This window comes from Saccostrea echinata, unplaced genomic scaffold (assembly GCF_033153115.1).
Source record: "Saccostrea echinata isolate AGI-Se365-2 ecotype Australia unplaced genomic scaffold, CSIRO_AGI_Sech_v1 ptg000016l, whole genome shotgun sequence".
Lineage (NCBI taxonomy): Eukaryota > Metazoa > Mollusca > Bivalvia > Ostreida > Ostreidae > Saccostrea > Saccostrea echinata.
In genome coordinates, this window is record NW_026889765.1 from 22968066 (window position 1) to 22988731 (window position 20666).

At 33.7% G+C, this 20666-nt stretch overlaps 1 protein-coding gene across 1 annotated transcript; it reads right to left on the bottom strand.

The window, feature by feature from the left end:
• Positions 1–1699: 1699 nt before the first annotated feature.
• On the bottom strand, positions 1700–16147 carry LOC133189023 (uncharacterized). Its single transcript, XM_061324465.1, has 13 exons — positions 15970–16147; positions 12126–12179; positions 11128–11234; positions 10768–10941; positions 10441–10552; positions 9905–9988; positions 9550–9587; positions 8884–8925; positions 7057–7243; positions 4919–4991; positions 4677–4725; positions 4095–4185; positions 1700–3725 (listed from the first exon to the last, which is right to left on the bottom strand). Exons 1-13 carry the CDS (start codon positions 16006–16008, stop codon positions 3561–3563), a joined length of 1215 nt encoding a protein of 404 aa, XP_061180449.1. The 5' UTR covers positions 16009–16147; the 3' UTR covers positions 1700–3560.
• Positions 16148–20666: the final 4519 nt, after the last annotated feature.

The window sequence follows — 20666 nt, forward strand, 5'->3', positions numbered from 1 at the left end:
ATTCTTTTCCAAAAAGTTTTTTCAGTTTCATACATGCACATTTTTTAAGTTTCTATTTTTCAATTGTCATTTAAGTACTTGTTTTATTTTTCATTATTGTTGATGATTGTTTAGCAACAAATCTTGCCTCATTTCAGGGAGGACATGATTAATGTCTTTACAATTTTTACAGCTGTTTTGAGTATCATATCATCCATTCCATGATCTCGTTTTGCTTCAGTTTAATTCGTGCTCAATTTCTTGTGAAAATGAAAATCATTTATGTTCAATTATTTTTTTCACTGCCAGGCTTGGATAGTCCAATTTTTTACCAACTGTATTCAAGCATATATTCATGTACAAATGACGGTGTGAATGTAATTTATTGAAGGTTTGCAAGTTGTCAGAATTATCCCACCCTACAGATACTGAAGCTATATGATTTGTGTTGTTATAAAATATATATTTAATGGGTTTTTTTTTCTTCTTCCTTACAATTGCATTTTTGATTGTTCATTATGGAAAAGCCTTGGATGGGATCAAAACCATCACAAAGCCTGTCCTATTTATCTGTACTTCTGAAATCTCATGTTCCGTGTTGATCTGAAATTTAGATTTTGTGTTGAACCTTTTGATTATAATAAACAAACCCAAAATTCTGACCCCATACTCAAGGAATAAAACATCAAGTGTTTAAATTTTTTATGCTCTACTAATTTGATCAACCAATTCTTTATTTTAACTGATTTTATCTTCAAATTTTTAGTTATTAGTTCATTAAATAAAAGAAAATAGTTCAAGTGAAATTATATATATGTATACCCTTGTTATGAAAATGTGATTCTCAGTATGTATTAAATAAATGTATTTTTGTTTATGTATTTTCCAAATTTTGCATGTACTTTTGTATTTTTACATTGAATAACATTCCTGTGATAAATTGAATAAATATTGAAACTGGATACTTTTTTTGATTTTACAATGTCATACTCACATTTCTAAGTGATGGGGAAGGTTAATGGCCTTACATCTTGTACTGACCCCAGAATTGATTTGTTGACTTGATTTTGGAAAGACAATTGCAGAATAGAAACGTGGCTACGTGTATATCCTTACTATATATGACATTATATATAACGATAGTGGGCCATATTTACACACCTAGAATTCATACCCCCCCCTTCCCCACTCCCCCTCAGACAAAGTACTCTGGTAACAGAAATCTGTAGCCCAATTGAACATCAAAAAAATTCATAAATGTTTAATTTGGTATGAAAGTAATTTTTATTTATTTAAATGCTGATTTACAGTCACAGAATTGTAACTATACAGTTAAACATGGTTACAGCTACCACTCTTATAATGAATTCATGCTTATAGTGAAGTGACTTTCACTCTCTGTAGTATTAAAACATATTATGAATGTATTTGATGTAGCTCGTTATGTTTATAATGAATCAAAATTGTTTGCCACAGGCACTTTGTTACAAGGATGTTTTACTGTATAAAACAGTTGTGTTTAATTAATTGATTATGGTTTAAACATAAATTAATACATAAATAAATATGAGGTATTGTGAGGTTTACAGTGGTCATAAAGGGACTAACAATACATAACATAGATAAAAAAAAAAAGAATCATAAAAGTTAACTTTAAATATAAAATTATATGGAGAGAAAATAACAGTATAGCAAAATATAAAAACTGATGCAGAAATAACTCTATACACGGCTGTTCAGAATAAAAAGAATAGATTTGGAAATGTATAAATAAATATGCCATGCAAATAACCTTAAGTAAATGTATGTTTTACTTAAAGAATTAAAAAGCTTATTGTGGTAATAAATTGTTACTTAAAAAAACCCCCAAACTTTTAAATACATGTACTACTATTACTACAACAAAAAGAAATGTGTTTGTTCCATTTGAAATAAAAGGAAGATTGTCCATTGCACAATATATGGTAAATCAAAAGATAAACTTGAATTTGAAGTTAGTTTGCAATTTAACAAACAAACATGTTCTACTGTTTGAAATTTAACAAACAAACGCATGTTCTACTGTTTGATCAACATGTACTGTATGTAAATAAATGTAAATACATGTACTTAAAAATTCTTGACAAAAAATGGGACTAAGTTTACATGTTTACACATGATGATTCACTGGTATTCCAATGATAAAATGATGTAAAAATGGCATATTCAATAAATTTCACTTCTGTAAACATTCTCAGAAATGTTCTCAAAAGTCACAATAAACAACTAAAATCATTCAAAATACAGTCAAACCTCGTTGTCTCTAACTCGATGGGACCAAAAATTTAAGATATCCAAAGATTCTAGATATTTAGGTTAAAATAGAGAGAAAAATGAGATGTTTGTGAAACACTTATCCCCCCCCCCCCCCCCCCCTGGACATACATTATAGGGTGCACAAGCCTTTATTATGGGCAGTATACATTATGGGCAGTGTACTTGGAAATGAAATTGACCTTTTGAACTTAAAATCAATAGGGGTCATCTACCGGTACTATCTGAGGTGCATCAATCAGAAATACTTCTACATCTCATCTTTGGCAAAAACGTTTCTCATAGCATATCAGTAATTAATTTGTTCAACCTTTGCAGAGATAATAAATAAAGTAAATAATTGGAATTTTTTCTAAAGTCCAAGGGGCATAACTCTATCAAAATTTGCTCGATCATATTGAAAAACAAAACCTGACCTAGATATTCTTATAATAAATCTGTATACCTAATTTCATTTCAGTAGGTGCAACCTCTGCGAAGAAAATGAACGCACACTGTTGGTGGACCAACTGACCGACAGACAGCAGCAAAGCAATATGCCCTTCCTTCTTCGAAGGGGGGCATAAAAATGCTTGGGACTTCCAACTCAGTTTGTGATATCAATGCTAGAGATACCAAGATCGACTGTAATTCTGTTTATCCAAATTTAAGTTGAGAATTATTTACATTAAATGAAATCAAATATCCACACTTCAAATGTAAATAGTTAAATGAAATGAAAATCTCACCAATGATTGGTTCAAAACTTGACATATAAAATAAGCATAACAAGGCAATGTTTGGTTAAAAAAGAAAATGCAAGAAATCTCAATCAAGGATAAAATCTCAATCTTGGAAAATATTATGTATAATATACAATGCTATTAATTCGTGTAAATAGACAATGCAACCCGCTACATGTATGTGTATGTGTCTGCAATGCTACAAGGTGATATTTACCTAAAAGCCTTCAGTTTGAAAATAATGTTAATTAACATTCAATTGAATAAAAAGGTATAGCACATTAAAAGAGAGAACAATTCTAGAAAGAAAAAAAGTCACTCTCTACCATGTCCCATAATTTCAAAAGTATAAATTCAATGTAATACATGTACCAGGATTCATATTTTTAAACATAGCCAAATTTATGTTTTATTGGAGATTCAGAATCGATTACCTAATAGAAATTCTTAACAATGGAAAATCAGAAGTTTGCTTTCATTAGTTTAATGCCTTTTAGCATGTTGAACCTCAGTTCCCCTCAGTTAGGTGACACTTTTGTCCTATGTCTAGTTGCGGTGAAGGTGGAAGTTAGCTGCCTTATCTCCGGCCGCGATGCGGATTACTTTCTGTGGTTGCTGGGCCTCGGATTGTAAATACTGGTTAAGATCCACTCCAAGCTTGCGTAGTTCACCTATGTGCTGGAGGAATACTTTATCATCCTCCTTCTTTGCCTGACAACAGAAATATATCCAACATTTTTTACATACTTATCACAGAGTCAAACCTTTTAATCTCAAACTCAATGGGGCTGAGAAAAAACTTTGAGATCCTCCAACTCACTTTAACATATCCATGATTTTCAAGATATCAATGTTCAAGATACTGAAGTTCAAATGAACTTTAAAATTTATTTTTTGAACACTGGATGATAACCAGGTATATGTAATGTTTAGTTTCCAAAAACAACAGTGAAGAGTTGTCAATGGTTAGACTACCAATTTACTTAGCAATGTTTGATTTTGGTGCTATACATAGATTTTAACTTGATGCTATGATGTTTTATGATCCTGAGGCTAGTTAAGACTTTTAACTCCCTTTACCTCCAGAGCAGCCATCTTTTCTTCTGTCCATCGGTCCCTCTTTTTTTCCTCCTCCTGGATCCTCAGACCAAGTCTGTGTTCTACTGCTGCCCTGCAAAGAATAAAATACATGTTGTCTAGAAGTTACTGCAACAGCTTAATGAAACAGGTATTATTGTGTTCATTCTACACCTGATGAAAAAACATTTTTAGCTCACCTGAAGCAGAGGTTCAAGTGAGCTTTTCTGACCAAAATTTGTCTATTGTCATGATGGGCAACATCCTCTTTCAAGGGGAGATAATTATGAATAAGTGAAAATTTAATGGCATCTTTCAGAAATTTTTCTTTTCAAGAACCAGTGGGCCAGAAATTATGTGAACACTTCATTACATAGTGTAGATTTAAGCCACAATGGGTGATCAAAGTTTTACATAGGAATATATAGGTATAAAAAATATGCTGATATAGAACAGCAAGACATAGAGACTCAGGTGAGCAATGTGGCCCAAGGGCCTCTATTTGAGATTTCAGAATTTCAGACGAAAGTATACAAAATTAATAGCAAGTTATTGTTATAATGTCCAAAAACAAATGTGACTTACTTTTCCATATTCTGCTTGTGATTTAAACTTTCAATTTCCATTGTTTGTTCTACAAAGAGAGAAATAGAAAAAAAGTTACAAGACCAGTTTCCTTCTCCGTAATTATCAACAAAAATATTGCAAATAATATTCATCCTTTTACATTAATTTGACAGTTTGAAGTTTATAAAACACTCATTCTAGATTTACAAGTTAACATAAAAAAATAAATTTAATATCTATCATGAATATTAATAAAATACCCAGATTGAGGCGATCTCTGTCATTCTTGAGCTTGAGATCTGTCATGTTCTGTTGTTGCTCTTCCTTTTCATACTAAAATATAGGTACAAATGTTGATCTTACTACATTAACAAGAGGCCCATGGGCCACATCGCTCACCTGAGTAACTTTGGCCATGCTATTCATTACCAGACTTCCCCCCTTGTAATACCTATTGTTGCCCCACCCTACCCCCAGGGGCCATGATTTGAAAAATTTAGAATCTACACTACCCCAGGATGCTTCCACATAAGTTTCAGTTTTTCTGGTCCAGTGGTTCTTGAGAAGATTTTTCCTATATATTTCAATGTAAAACTTGGGATTCCCTATTGTGCCCCCCCCCCCCATCCCCGGGGTCATGATTTGAACAATTTAGAGTGTACACTACTTGAGGATGCTTCCACATAAGTTTCAGCTTTTCTGGCTCAGTGGTTCTTGAAAAGAAGATTTCTAAAGATTTTTCCTATATATTTCAATGTAAAACTTGGATTCCCTATTGTGGCCTCGCCCTACCCCTGGGGGTCATGATTTTAACAATTTAGAATCTACACTACCCCAGGATGCTTTCACATAAGTTTCAGTTTTTCTGGCTAAGTGGTTCTTGAGAAGAAGATTTTTAAAGATTTTTCCTATATATTTCAATGTAAAACTTGGATTCCCTATTGTGGCCTCGCCCTACCCCCGGGGGTCATGATTTGAATAATTTAGAATCTACACTACCCCAGGATGCTTCCACATAAGTTTCAGTTTTTCTGGTCCAGTGGTTCTTGAGAAAAGATTTTTAAAGATTTTTCCTATATATTTCAATGTAAAACTTGTATTCCCTATTGTGGCCCCGCCCTACCCCCGGGGGCCATGATTTGAACAATTTAGAATCTACATTACCCCAGGATGTTTCCACATAAGTTTCAGTTTTTCTGGCTCAGTGGTTCTTGAGAAGAAGATTTTTCAAGATTTTTCCTATATATTTCAATGTAAAACTTGTATTCCCTACTGTGGCCCCGCCCTACCCCCGGGGGCCATGATTTGAACAATTTAGAATCTACATTACCCCAGGATGCTTCCATATAAGTTTCAGCTTTTCTGGCTAAGTGGTTCTTGAGAAGAAGATTTTTAAAGATTTCTCCTATATATTTCAATGTAAAACTTGTATTCCCTATTGTGGCCCCGCCCTACCCCGGGGGTCATGATTTGAACAATTTAGAATCTACACTACCCCAGGATGCTTCCACATAAGTTTCAGCTTTTCTGGCCCAGTGGTTCTTGAGAAGAAGATTTTTAAAGATTTCTCCTATATATTTCAATGTAAAACTTGGATTCCCTATTGTGGCCCCGCCCTACCCCCGGGGGTCATGATTTGAATAATTTAGAATCTACACTATCCCAGGATGCTTCCACATAAGTTTCAGCTTTTCTGGCCCAGTGGTTCTTGAGAAGAAGATTTTTTTATGACCCCACCCTATTTTTGTCTTTTCTTGATTATCTCCCCTTGTAAGTGGACTTGGCCCTTTATTTTAACAATTTAAACTCCCCTTCCCCCAAGGATACTTTGTACCAAGTTTGGTTAAAATTGGCCCAGTGGTTCTTGAGAAGAAGTTGAAAATGTGAAAAGTTTACAGACGGACGGACGACGGACAACGGGTGATCAGAAAAGCTCACTTGAGCTTTCAGCTCAGGTGAGCTAAAAATGAGATATGGTTTAGCAATGCAAAAGCAAACAGTTCTTTGGATTCTAACATTTGAAGAGAACATGAAACAAGCATAGTGATGCACTGTTTATCACTCTATCACTTGTATTTACAGTAAAAGAAATTATGTTTCTTGGAATTTGCATTTATGGCAGATTAAATACATGTACAAGTATCCTAAATGTAGATTTAGTATTAAATACTTATACTGTATACAGGGAAATTTTTGCCCCCGTTTTATTTTCGCCCCGTTGGTCCTACTCACAGGCGGGTGAATTTAAAATGGGTCACATTCAAAAAACACATTATAATTTCTTGAACAGAATTGTGACTTGGTGAATTTAAAACTAAGCAAAATTGTTTGCAAGTGTGAAAGGGCGAAAATAACACGGGGCGAAAATAACCCTGTATACAGTAATACATCTACATACAGCAAGTTTAAGCCTTGTGCGGGTCTGGGTTGCTGTATCATGAATGCGCTGCAGTTCTGGGTGAGCGTGGTACCCACGATACACCATTTTTGAAATTTCGTATCCGATCTTTTTGCTGCGTTCCCTGAGTTGAGGGTAATTAGCAAGGTCGTTAAGTTCTGATGAATTCTCCATGAATTCAATATAGCTGCAAGTAAAAATAAAATTATCAATAATGCTTTGATGTGATATAATTTTCATTTCTTTACCAAACAGAAAAGGGAGGGATTGCATGAAATGTTTGATTAATAAATAAATAATTTATAATTGTTTTGCATCTGATTTCTTTCTCAAGTATTTATATTTGCATATCAGAGTTAAGAGAGATGTTTATGAAAATTATTTTCCTTGTCACATGAGCTACTATATCTGCTCTCTTCTACAAAAGATTTTCTGATAAGGGAATTAATTAGAAAAAACATAGGTAATCAGAGATTACAGAGCTCACCTAAACGAATGTTGTCTTTAAGTAAGGCAAAGTCCCACACTAAACTAATAATCTAGGAGTGTGCATCCTTAGATGCAACATTTATGCAATTTTGGTCTGATAGGGCTTGCAGTTACTTAGGAATATACTTATCTGAAAACTTAAAACTAGTCACTCATCCAGAAAATATAAGTCAAATCCAGCATCCCAAGCAAGTTTTGAGATTGTTCATCCCTTGATACATCATCCATGCAAGTTTGGTTCAGATAGGCCTTATAGTTACTTGGAAATGAGATCTGCTCCAAAAACTTTAACCTGGTTACTCATCCGGAAAATGTAGGTCAGATCCAGCATCCGCAGCAAGTCCAGTAGTGTGAATCCTTAGATGTATCATCCATGCAAGTTTGGTCAATATAGGGTTTATAGTTACTTGGAAATGACATCTGCTCCAAAAACTTTAACCTGGTAACTCATCTGGAAAATTTAGGTCAGATCCAGCATCCAAAGAAAGTCCAGTAGTATGCATCCTTAGATGTATCATCCATGCAAGTTTAGTCAATATAGGGCTTATAGTTACTTGGAAATGAGATCTGCTCCAAAAACTTTAACCTGGTTACTCATCCGGAAAATATAGGTCAGATCCAGCATCCGAAGCAAGTCCAGTAGTGTACATCCTTAGATGTATCATCCATGCAAGTTTAGTCAATATAGGGTTTATAGATACTTGGAAATGACATCTGCTACAAAAACTTTAGCCTGGTCACTCATCCGGAAAATATAGGTCAGATCCAGCATCCGAAGCAAGTCCAGTAGTGTACATCCTTAGATGTATCATCCATGAAAGTTTGGTCAATATAGGGCTTATAGTTACTTGGAAATGAGATCTGCTCCAAAAACTTTAACCTAGTCACTCATCCGGAAAATGTAGGTCAGATCCAGCATCCGAAGCAAGTTCAGTAGTGTGCATCCTTAGATGTATCATCCATGCAAGTTTGGTCAATATAGGGCTTATAGTTTAACTTGGAAATGAGACCTGCTCCAAGAACTTTAACCTGCTCCAAAAACATTAACCTGGTCATTCTTTAGCTGAAATTGCAGCATCTGAAACCTTGACTGGTACAATGAAACACACTAGAAGCATCCTCCATGCAACTCTGACTAATATAGGCCATAGAAGTACATGTACTTGAAAAGAAAACTGCTCCAAAATCCTTAACCTGGGACGCTGACGCTGAGGGTATTACATAAGCTCCCCCAACTTCATTGAGGTGAGCTAAAAAGGCCTAATCCATAGGTAGATGCAAGATTTTCAAAATAATAAAATACATGACTGTATAAATGTTTCTATTCCTGGTTTTTACCTGTGTTTGGCAGCAAAGGCGACAACATCAGCACACACACAGCTGCAAAAATCAGAAAGTAAATAAACCAGAGTCATATGATAATTTTGATTTTCAATCAAAAATATCCCCCAGTCATTTTAAATATTGATTTTGAAACAAATATAGTTGTGGTTTGAGGGGGGAAGGGGGAGGGGTTCATGAATATTTGAATATTGAGTTTGAAGCCAATATGGTTGTGGTTTGAGTGGTCAATGGAGAAAGGGGGGGGGGGTCAGGAAATTTTTTTATAAGCTTAATTAATTATATTCTTTTATGCCTAAAAGAAGGAATTTTAGAACCACATACATGTACTTCAAATGTTACAATACATCAATGTAATCTGTTTTGTATACACAATACATTGTACATGTACATATATTAATATATGTTTCAGTATTTGTATTCATTCATATGTTTATAATTTGTTATTCACTGCTCAGACTGAACAAGAACTGACAGACTTTCTCTTCATGTAACATACATATGTGAAAAATTCAGAAAAATACCTTTACATGTACAATCTCTTCTTACTATGTACACTACATCCACAAACATAGATTTGTGGCTAATGTAACAATATGTTATTAAAGATTTATGGAAACAAATTGAAATGAAAAACACTTTAAAAGATAAAGAAATACATACTTGACAATATCTGCTATTGGGTCTTTAGTGGCATTCAGCTGAAATAATTACATGTATTAGCACATTTAACTATTCACCCAGAAGATAGTTTTTTAATGGTAAAAAATTAAGCTAAGAGCCTTTTTTGATGAATCTCTGTGGTTTTCTACCTACCAATTTTACATACTTTATATACAAGTAATTAAAATCAAATTTGAAAATTCATTCAATATTTTGAACACACAACATCACAATTTTTAACTGCATTTTAAATTCTATTGTGCCACATGAAAGGCCAATTTGGGCCTTATTTTACTTGTTCTTTAATTTAGTTTTATTTGTCAGTCATCAATACATGTAAATGTATATAACTCACCATGGTCTCTATGTCTTTTAACTCATAAAATACCATTAGCTTAACTCTGATTGGGGCATCATCTTTTGTTCGCACTTCATCAACCTGGGGAAAAGGTACCAGGACATTGTTTATCATAACATATCAAAATTTTATTATGAAAATTGATTTTTTTTAACTTTATTCCTTACAATGCAGCTAAATAAATTGACTTTTTGACTTAATCTTTGGAGTACACAATCCACTTCCTGTGGGATTTTTTTGTTTGTTTGTTTGTCTGTTTTTTTTTTTTTGTTCGGGGGGGGGGGGGGGGGGGGGGGGATACAGTACTATACAACTATCTTATGGGGTACTCTAAACCAAATCATAGTTTGAGAAATTCATTGTTACTGGTCTGACATGTGGAAATATGAAATGAAACAAATCATAGCATACAGTTTCTTCTTAAACATTGCACTTCATGTAGCTGAACAAACTGTATGCAGATAATATTTTCAATTTGAAAATAATTTACAATTTGGAATAATATCAGAGACTTCTCAGTGTAGTAGACTTACATTGTAGTAGAACTGGCCGGGAATGATCTGAAGTTTCTGGAACTGGTGAGCATTAGGGATTAACTGTGTCTTGTTTTCTGGGTCTGTGCCATGCCAGCTAAAGGAATGGAACCTGAAATTTCAATAATTGATAGAAATTATGACAACATTCCATAGGTTAATGAAATATTCTCCACAACCACCAATATATTATGTACTTACAAAACATCATAGGATCAAAATTTAAAATCAACAACAGAGTACTTTGCAACCAATCATTCAATACTACAAACAGAAAAAAATCTACATTTTGTTTTATATACAAAAAAAAGTATCAATTCTTGTTACCATTCATTAGCCTGAGGCATAACAAGGGTGGGGCCATACTGAACGTATCTGGTCACATTCTTTGTCTCGGAATCTTCCCTGTATATAACCAATGCTTCATTGGCATCCAAAGATATCATGTCACGAATCTCAATCTTATAATGCTCAAGGGGATTTGTAAACATAACACATGGTCTGAAATAAAAAAAAACAAACAAACAAATGTACTGTATATAGATTACAGATTCATAATATATCCCATACTTTGTCTCAGCATTTATTGGTAATTTTTTTAAAAGTTAGATATACATAACCATTTTTTATTCAACTGTTGGATTGAATGTCTATAGAATAATCTTAAATTATGAGGCAATGTTTTACCCTTTTCTATGCTCAACTCGCCCATCTTTGTACTGCACAACAAGATAGGAATTCTGGTTAGCTGCATTTCGTTTTAAAACTTCATAGCGTTCACGCCAAAGAAACATCTGGAAAAAATTTCATTATTCTAATAAAATATTACACATGAATTTACTGCACTTTTTAAAGTTCATATTATGGAGTGAAAACAAAGAAGCTTTATCAGAAGACTGAATGAATATAAATTTTAAAATTAACTATCAAAGGTATTTCTCTTTCCTGCAGATTTTTTTATTCAATCACTGCATATCATGAACTAGGATATAAGACAAGAAGCCCATGGGCCACAATGCTCACCTGAGTCACCATTGCCCTTCTCTTCATCAGCAGTTTTTTCCCCTACATATGCCTATATAAAACTTTGATCACCCACTGTGGCCCTTCTTTACCCCCTGGGGCCATGATTTGAACAAACTTGAATCTATACTACCTGAAGATGCTTCCATATCAATATGACTAATTATGGCTTTGCTGTTGTTGAGAAGATTTTTAAAGATTTTTCCTATGTAAAAATTTGAAACCCCATTGTGGCCCCTCCTTACCCCAGAGATTTTGATTTGAACAAACTTGTCTCTTCACCATGTCAGGAAGCTGTTATATAAGTTTCACCTTTCCTGCAACAGTGGGTTCTTTTTAAATGACTCCACCCAAATTTCACTATTTCTTAATTATCTCCCCTTGGAAGAAGGTGTGGCCCTTCACCTGAATAAACTTGAATCCCTTTAACACAAGGATACTCTGTGCAAAGTTTGGCTGAAATCGGCCCAGAGTTCTTGAGAAGAAGATGAAAATGTGAAAAGTTTACAACTACAATGTCAAAGACAGACAATTGAAAAATTTGGATCAAAATAGCTCACATGAGACTTCGACTAAGGTGAGCTAAACACACCACACACAACACAATTTAAGGGCTGATTTCAATCAGTCTGCTAGTACAAAAATGAAAAAAAATAACTTGCCCGTTGTGGTCCATTTTCTGTCCGTGCTACTCCTTCATGATTGTAGACCAATGCCTAAGGAAAATATAATGAAAATAATTGTTAACTTTTCATTCCCATAACAGAAATTAATATATATGCTTTGGAAAAAACTAGGACAGACATTTACTTGAGGTTTGGGTCAAATAAAAAAAAAAAAAATAAATGAATAAATAAATAATAGAGTCATTAAAAAGATTACTTTAAAACTTTTGTTGGTTATCATGGTTATTGACAGTTGTCAAGTTGGTAATCTTAAATCTGTATATTCAATATGAGTAATGTACATGTAGCTAAATTCGACCATTGCAATTGCCTATATTATGTGCTGCAACTAGTTTCAGTTTTCAATATAGCATGTATGAATTTCGCACTAAACATAAAATATTGAAAATATTTTAGGATACAAGTGAATGATAACCCCTAGGCATGCTAAGCCTTTGCATTTTATGAAGTGTAAGCTTTTGATTCCATCCATAGAGATGTAAAAAATAGGTGTGAAATAAGGCTGTAACATGTTTGATTTTTATTTCTGAGAGCCATGGGCTGGATAATGAGGAGGTCAGTGAAGAATGGAGAGACTGGGACATGATGATATTTTAACAATAAATTGGATGTTTTTAGATTTTGCAGATGATTTCACATTCTTATCATCAACAAAACAACACATACAAAGGATAACAACAAATATGTTCAAAGAAGTAGGGAGAATGGGACTCAAAGTTAAAGTTGGGAAAACAGAAGAATTGAGAATAAATGCCAGAAACAAGGAGAACAAGATGTGTTTGTGAAACACCATGCCCCCGATGGTAACACAATTCTGGAGTGGGACGTAGACTACAGTGCAATAGTTATGGCCAATGTTAAAGTTTTTCAATTGTAGGTCAAAGGTCACAGTTGAGGTCACATGATCAAAAATTTCTGTACCAATGGAAACGTCTTGTCATAATGAACACTCATGTCAAATATTAAAGCTTTACCCTTGACAGCGCAATAGTTATGGGCTAGGTTAAAGTTGACAACAGACAGACAGACAAACAGAAAGACGTACAGGACAAAAACAATATACCCCCGGGATCTTTCGATCCTGGGAAAATAATATACAATAAGGAGAAGAAATAGAAGATGTAGACTCATATACATAATTAGGAGCTACAGAAACACCAGAGGGAGAGGGAATGGGAGTCATTAAATTTCAAACATACTCTCAAAACCAAGGAACACTTTACCAGATTAAAAAATAAATTAAAACTGTACAAAATGCTTGTACTATCAGTGCTCTTAAATGGAAGTCAAGTGAAACATGGAAAATAAACAAAGGAGACAACAAGATGATAGACACATTTTCAGAACAAATGCTTAATGAAGATAAAATGGAAAGATTCACTGAGAAGAGAAGAGCCTGTTAGAGAGAGCAAGGATGAGACCAATAAGTGAAAAAAGGAGAGGAGCGGATCGTCTCCCTTGGCTGGCGAAGATGGAAGGAAGCAGGGGAAGATAGAAGTTTATTGTAGATAGTTTTCATCTGACTGTATTTTCCCTGTGAGTTACTACCTTTGGCCACCATCTTGGAGGTCCAACTTGCGATTTTTTCCTCTTTGAGCAACCAATTTTAAACTTGTATGGTAGAAAAGGAAAAAAATCTTTAAAACACTAAAATTATGAATTAAAGAAAGGTTGTGTTAACATAAATTCGTAAGAAAAATTGTGTTATCTTAATTGCCCAGTATGACAAGTTTAAATTGGTTGAATAATGAAGGAATTCAGGCTTGTACACCTCCAACATGGCAACCGACGGGAAATAACTCTTGCTAAAATTGTGTCTATCAAAAACTATCTTTTGCACATTTACTAAGATAAGATCCTACCACTGACTTATAACATCGTGCTAACATGGGCACCAGAAGAAAGAAGAAAGCATGGGTGAACAACATGACACCAAACAGTAGAAAGGGAGGAAAAGACGTTGGATGTTAATCCTGGAATGGAGCAAGAACAGCAGCATCCACTAGAAATGAGACAATGAGTGATGATCTGTGGAGGCCCTATGTGTTACCTGCAGGCATGAGAAGGATAGGCTACAACATAAAGCAGAAACTGTCCCAATCTAGGCTATTCTGCTTAACTTGGTTAGCTATTATAAATGCATTCCTTTAATAAATGACTTATGAGCATGATATTTTTAGTAATTTTTGAACATTTACTATTTAAACAAAGTTTAACTTTTTTGAGTATTAGTCAAATCTGACTTTTTCCCCCTTGAAAACAATTCACCAAATCTCTTTCAATAGTTGCCTTTTGACTTAAAGCTGAACACGACTCGTACATAGGCATACGCCATTTTCAATATTACTATCTACGATATCAGCACCATCGTATACTCTTCGCATTCGTTACACGTGACTGCTTTATTGTCATGGGTATCGGCGTCGAATGGCCACCCGTGTTCGTGATGGTTATCTTGCATTACCTTTGTTTACATTTTATAGCAGTTACTAGGGGTGAAACGATATGCCTTCTTCACGGTTCGATACGTATCGTAAAATTTGGTCTCGGTTCGGTTATTTTCGATACGATACATTTTGATAGAAGGAAACAAATTTACCTGTTGTTTTACATGTTTTATGCTTCCTTTTACTTGATCTAATCAAATAATTTATGTGCAAAATGGATAGAAGAAATCAATTTAATTGATTTGACTGTTAAAAATTATTTTACAAACTGTAAGTCCACAAAAATTTACGTTTTTTAACTAATTACACTGAGAAGCATGTTTATACCTTATGCCAAACCCGACTGAATGACGATCCCGACCGAAAAACAAACCGAACCGAAAATAGAGATTTTGTACCGTGTATCGAACCGAGAAAAAATACCGCGGTGAACCGTTTCACTCCTACCAGTTACGTGTATTTACAAGTGTTTGTTTGTATACTGCACTGACCTGTGCAACTGTTGTAAGTTTCTTGATATCTTTCTCTCTTACATTAGAATAGGTACACATTATATTTTGTTGCTACCGAGTGCTGTATAGCATACATCCTTTCTCCACCGATGACGATTGATTACACTGAACAGTGACCATGTCAGGGCCTTTATATAGGGACCCTCAGATAAAGCGAGAATCCAATTGAATATGGCTGACACATTCCTTTTTATGAATCGTGTTCACCTTTAATAGCGAGCGCAGCGGCGCAAAGCGCCACTCATCACTGTGAGCTCTAACGACAATGCCTGGGCAAAGAGAAAATTCGGACTACTGCACATTTATTCAATAGAATTTTTTTCCACAGTAACTCTGGACCCACAATGCATCACTAGTTGTTCTCGCTGTAACTTGGCCACGCAGTAACAACAACTAAAAATTCACAAAAAATAAACTCACCTTAATTTAATGGATATTGCATACAGATAGTAGATTAAACGTTCTTTGTTAAAATTTTTGCACTTTTCAAACTTCGTTTATGAAAATGCAGATGTATAACGACGTCATGTGACGTCACAGTCTAGACGTTCCAAATGTCTCGTGCGGTTTGAAGAGGCGGATTTTAAAATTAAGTGTACAATGCGCTCGCCCAACGGTCGCACCGTCAACATATTATTGTATTGTTCATAGTTGAATAGAAAATGAAATTCATCTTTATTTCTTAATTACAAATCGTTCATGTGTTGGTATAGACATGTGTTTACCCTTTTTTATGGAAAGATTAAATACCTATTAACATGATTAAGATTTCATAGGTGTGAACAATCGATATCTATTTCAGGGCTACTTATACATGTTATACAGTGTTATAGGCAGGTTATCAGGTTATATTATACTTACTTGGTCACCGACATCGAGGGTAACCCACCCGATCGTCATCGTGTGCAGAGTTTTACGTCCGAAATAAAACTTCTATCTGTCTCTTATTTCACCTGAAACTGCTTATAATATACGGTATTGTGTCATAAGATATTTTTAACCATAAAAATAGGTAAAAACGTCAAAACATCACGAACCGGATGTTGTTTTTTTTCCAAAGATTTTGGATAGCTTGAACATATATTAAGTTTGATAGTTTAAACCTGGAAGTATTCGTATAAGGGCAACGAAGCGCAAGTGGGGGAGGGTGTTAGGCTGGCGAGAAAAGCCTAGAAAACCTGGACACGCCAAAAAAATTTAAAAGGCAAACACAAAAAATAATAATGACAAAAAAAGAAAAGAAGTTTAGAGAAAAGAAAAACATAAAATTCTAAAAGAAAAAAAGAAGAAAAACAAAATTGCACAAAATGTTGAGGAGAAAGGGCAATCCATACTTTCATTTCCCGTCGATATATGGCTGAAATATTGCCAACTCGGCGTTAAACAATATCAATCAATCAATCGACAAAAAAAAAAAATCGCTGCACCAAAAATTAAGCGGATGAGGACCGGCCTTTCAATGAAAATATTCAAATCAAAAAGAAAAGTTCAAGATAACAATTTAAATAGAACAGTGATCAAACTCATAAATCCAGTACACAAAACGAATCGTGATCAGGGCAAAACACAGACCCCCTGAAAGCAAAAACTATTCTCGGGAAAATATGGGGACAGGTCCTGTGCTACTTGCCTATACTTACCTTTATTATAAAGGTATATTCTTTTGGGTGTAGATAAAGAAAAGTGTACATGTATTCATGATTATTCACCATTAAGAACAATTTTACATTGTGCCTGTATAAATAATGCTATCTATATAAAAACTTTAAAAATTATGGTTACCAAGACATTAAAGGGCTAGAAAAAATAGATTTTAAAAAAAAATATAGACACTGACGGATAAGAGAGAAAATTTTCGGCATGTCTTGTCAAATTCTGACTAATTTTGAGGTCAAAGGTCAAATGCTCAGTTCAGGGGAAAGGTTGAACATACATGTTCTCCTCCTGAACACCCCATAATGAATATACAGACCCATTTCAATAGCCCAGTGCTTGCTCTGTAAACAGATAGTTAAGATAACTAGAATTTTTAGATGGTTTTCTCTGTTACTCCTTCAATGGGTGTAACTTTTATGTTTAGACAATGAGGTAATTTGTCTCACCAGACGCCAATTTTTCTTCTTCTATCAAATACAAGAAACTACAGCACAAAAGAAAGGAAATAACGGCGAGTATATGAACTTAAAAAACAAATAAAACATAACATGATAATAAAAAAATAATAAAATGAAAAATAATTTTAAAAAAAAACCCATTAAGGCAATCAATCCATCTTCATTCATCTAACTTTCCGTATGTATGTTTAGCGCTGTATTTCTTCCCATTTCTTAAAAAAAAAGAAGATTAAAAAAACCTTTTGTCAAAATCTTATTTAAAATGCTCATAAAAAATGATAAAATCTTTAAAAAAAAAAACAACAACAACACACAAACAAAGAATCACTAAGTAAAAAGTATAAACTAAAGCTATCCTTTATTATGTCTAGTACACAATGCAGTCAGGATCTTTGATCAGCTGGTGATTTTGTACATGGCTCACATGTAGAGTCACGACAAAGACAGAACGCAGGTATGTTAAGGCAGTACCCAGATCATATTTCGGCAAAATTAGACTTTTTTCGTAAAATGTAACATTGATAAATCGGAAAAACCATAGATAAAACATTTACTATTATTATCCATTATATAGACGTCATTGCGTCTTAGGCTAAAAGAAGCACTCCACTGCGACGTCATCACGTGACGTCTATAAATAGAAAAAATGCCTTAATGTAAAAGTGAAAAGTTCAACACTACCCCGGTGATAATTCATTTCTTTTAGTGAAAATCATTATGTAAAAACATCACTGGGCTATGAAAAGTGCTGCTAGAATCCTACTCTCCTGACACAGAAAAAAATATTCCAAAGTTTCGCATGAAACCTTACCAAATTTTTTACATTTTATACATACGATCAAGGAATATTTATCAATTCATGTTAACCACACGATTCTAGCAGCACTTTCCAAGTACCATAGAATACAAGCTTTCGATACAAACAAAAATTATATTTCAAAGTATGCGGCGTAGTGTTGAACTTTTGCATCTTTGTTGTTATAGAACGACAGAGGAACGGCTGATCGGGATTTCCAAGCACTGACTGTGTTCATTATAAGAAAACATGATAAGAATATATCATCGTACCCGATTCTTAATCTTTAATTCCTTATGAATCACACATAACATTCACGGTATATGCCTTAAAACTCCCATTTCATATATTTGTTTACATGAATTCTCGTCACCATTAATTTCACTCGCAAGTAAAACATACCCGCGAAGGACACCATGTAAAGACGTTTATTTTTCTTCAAAGAAAATAGGTGAGGATGTTCTGGGATTAAGGTTCATTGACCATCTAATAAGAAAGATAACTCCAAAACAGGGATAAAGTTAAAAGGTCATTTTCATCATATTTTTTCCCACAGGCACTTGTTTCGTAAATGGGGTCATCCCCTTCTTCTTCTTCTTTCCAGTGGAAAGAAAAAGGGGTGACACCATATACGAAAAGATGTCTTTGTTTTTTTTTCCGCCCGCAATTGTTATGTAGATTTTTTTTTGCAATGGTTGCAACTGTTAAATTTGCGTACAAAGAAAGAAGTTTTATTGTTTATATTTCTCTCTCTCTCTATTTATATACGTACAATATATATATATCATGGCCGTATAGGAACCCCAATAATTTTGCCGATATATAGATTACTATAGAAAACATAGCTACTATATGTTCGTGCCCCCTCAATAAAAACGTCTGATGACCTTTTTTTTTTTTTTTTTTTTTTTTTTTTTTTTTTTTTTGCTTGTCAAGGAAATTTTGGTTGATAGTGCCCCCTCAACTGAAAATGTATGGCTGTGCCCCCCCAAACTGAAATTGCTTCCTACGGGCCTATATATATATATATATATATATATATATATATATATATATATATATATATATATATATATATATATATATATATATATATATATATATATATATATATCATGTATAAAAAACCGGTTCTAACTAGTTAAGAGTTGATATTTACATTTCCAATGTCTTTGTCCGAGATAAAATTACAAATTGTAAAAATGCTTTATTTCTACATAAATCTACTGGTTCATCGATAGGCGCGGTTAAAAAAATCACGTGCGGGGCGGGACAAATAGAGACAGAAGCGGGGCTATTAGCACGGGAATTTGCAGAATCAGGAGCATGTAAATATAAGGAATAACTGTCAGATTTTTTGGATTCATGACGATGATCAATCGATTGGCTTGCATGATAATTTTATGCATAAACGCCTTCGGCGTTTATGCAAATTATCACGCAAGCCACTCGATTGATCACATCATGAATCCAAAAAATAAGACAGTTATTCCTTAAATGAATTGTTCAAGAGAAGCGGTTTTCATAAAAAAGGAAAAAAAAAAGATATTCGTTGGATGATAATATACATGTAACAGACGGCAAAAATACGTCAAATGGAATTTGTTTTTATGCATTATAAAATAACAGTGTAAGAATCTACAACTAAAGTCATTGTGGGTATGCGCTTAATACTACCGTTTTCCCATTTGTAAAATCAACCTCCGTAATGGGACACGTATTTGCCAGAGGGAGTAAACAAGCAATTAGTCTAGTCACTTGGAATGGACTGTTATAAGTGGAACTAAACAAGTTCTTTTATTTAAGGTTCATTATCCCTCAATCCACTCATGTAAAATTTCATCCAATGAATTTTTTTTAAAAAAGAATTCTAAAGTATAATTAAAAATTCATACAATTTCAACATACCTTGCGGGGCTAAATTGGACAGATATTGTTTTATAGCATCAGCTTCAAAGGGAAAACAGGTATTCTCTATTGAGAAGTTGATGACTCGTTTTAATACTCTCCCTCAACAGGGGGGGGGGGGGTATTAAACGAGCCATCAACTTCTCAATAGAGAATAGAAAACAGTATGAGGTATGAAGCGCTGCTTATATTTTCAGAAATGATTTTTATGTCGGATCATGATATGAAGAAATTTTAACACAGAGGATAGAAAGAGTAATGTTTTATTATCACAACATAAATTTAAAAATATGAGATGTATAAGAAAATAATATTTAGTATCATACCTATTAAATTCATATTTGAAAACATAATAAGCGCTTCTTCCTAAGTCAGAATATCGCAATGTTGTATGTAGTTGTTAGAAAAAAAATACATCTGTTAGCAAGAGTTACCTTTCTTGTAAATATTTTTTTTATATAATACTAATAAAAATTCTACATTTGGTACTTGAAACATTAAAACATTTTTAAAATGGTCCTTAAAAAGATAGAACTTATTCAATTTATAAGGCTTTTAATACTGAATTTAAATGTTTTTTGTTAATTATAAAACAATTTGAACAAGTATAGGCAAAGGAAATAGAAGGTAATGTTTTCATCATATGTCAGGTTTGATCGAATTGACTACTCCAAGATCTCGATAATGAAACTCTCATAATGAAAACTATGAGTAGTATTCGTATTTTTTACTTGGAAAGT

Coding starts and splice junctions, on each gene's coding strand:
- LOC133189023 (XM_061324465.1), bottom strand. CDS start 16,008: ATGACGATCGGGTGGGTTACCCTCGATGTCGGTGACCAA. Junction 8,926..9,549: donor CCAATAGCAGATATTGTCAA/GTATGTATTTCT, acceptor TGATTTTTGCAG/CTGTGTGTGTGCTGATGTTG. Junction 7,244..8,883: donor GCCTTTGCTGCCAAACACAG/GTAAAAACCAGG, acceptor TTTTACTTGCAG/CTATATTGAATTCATGGAGA.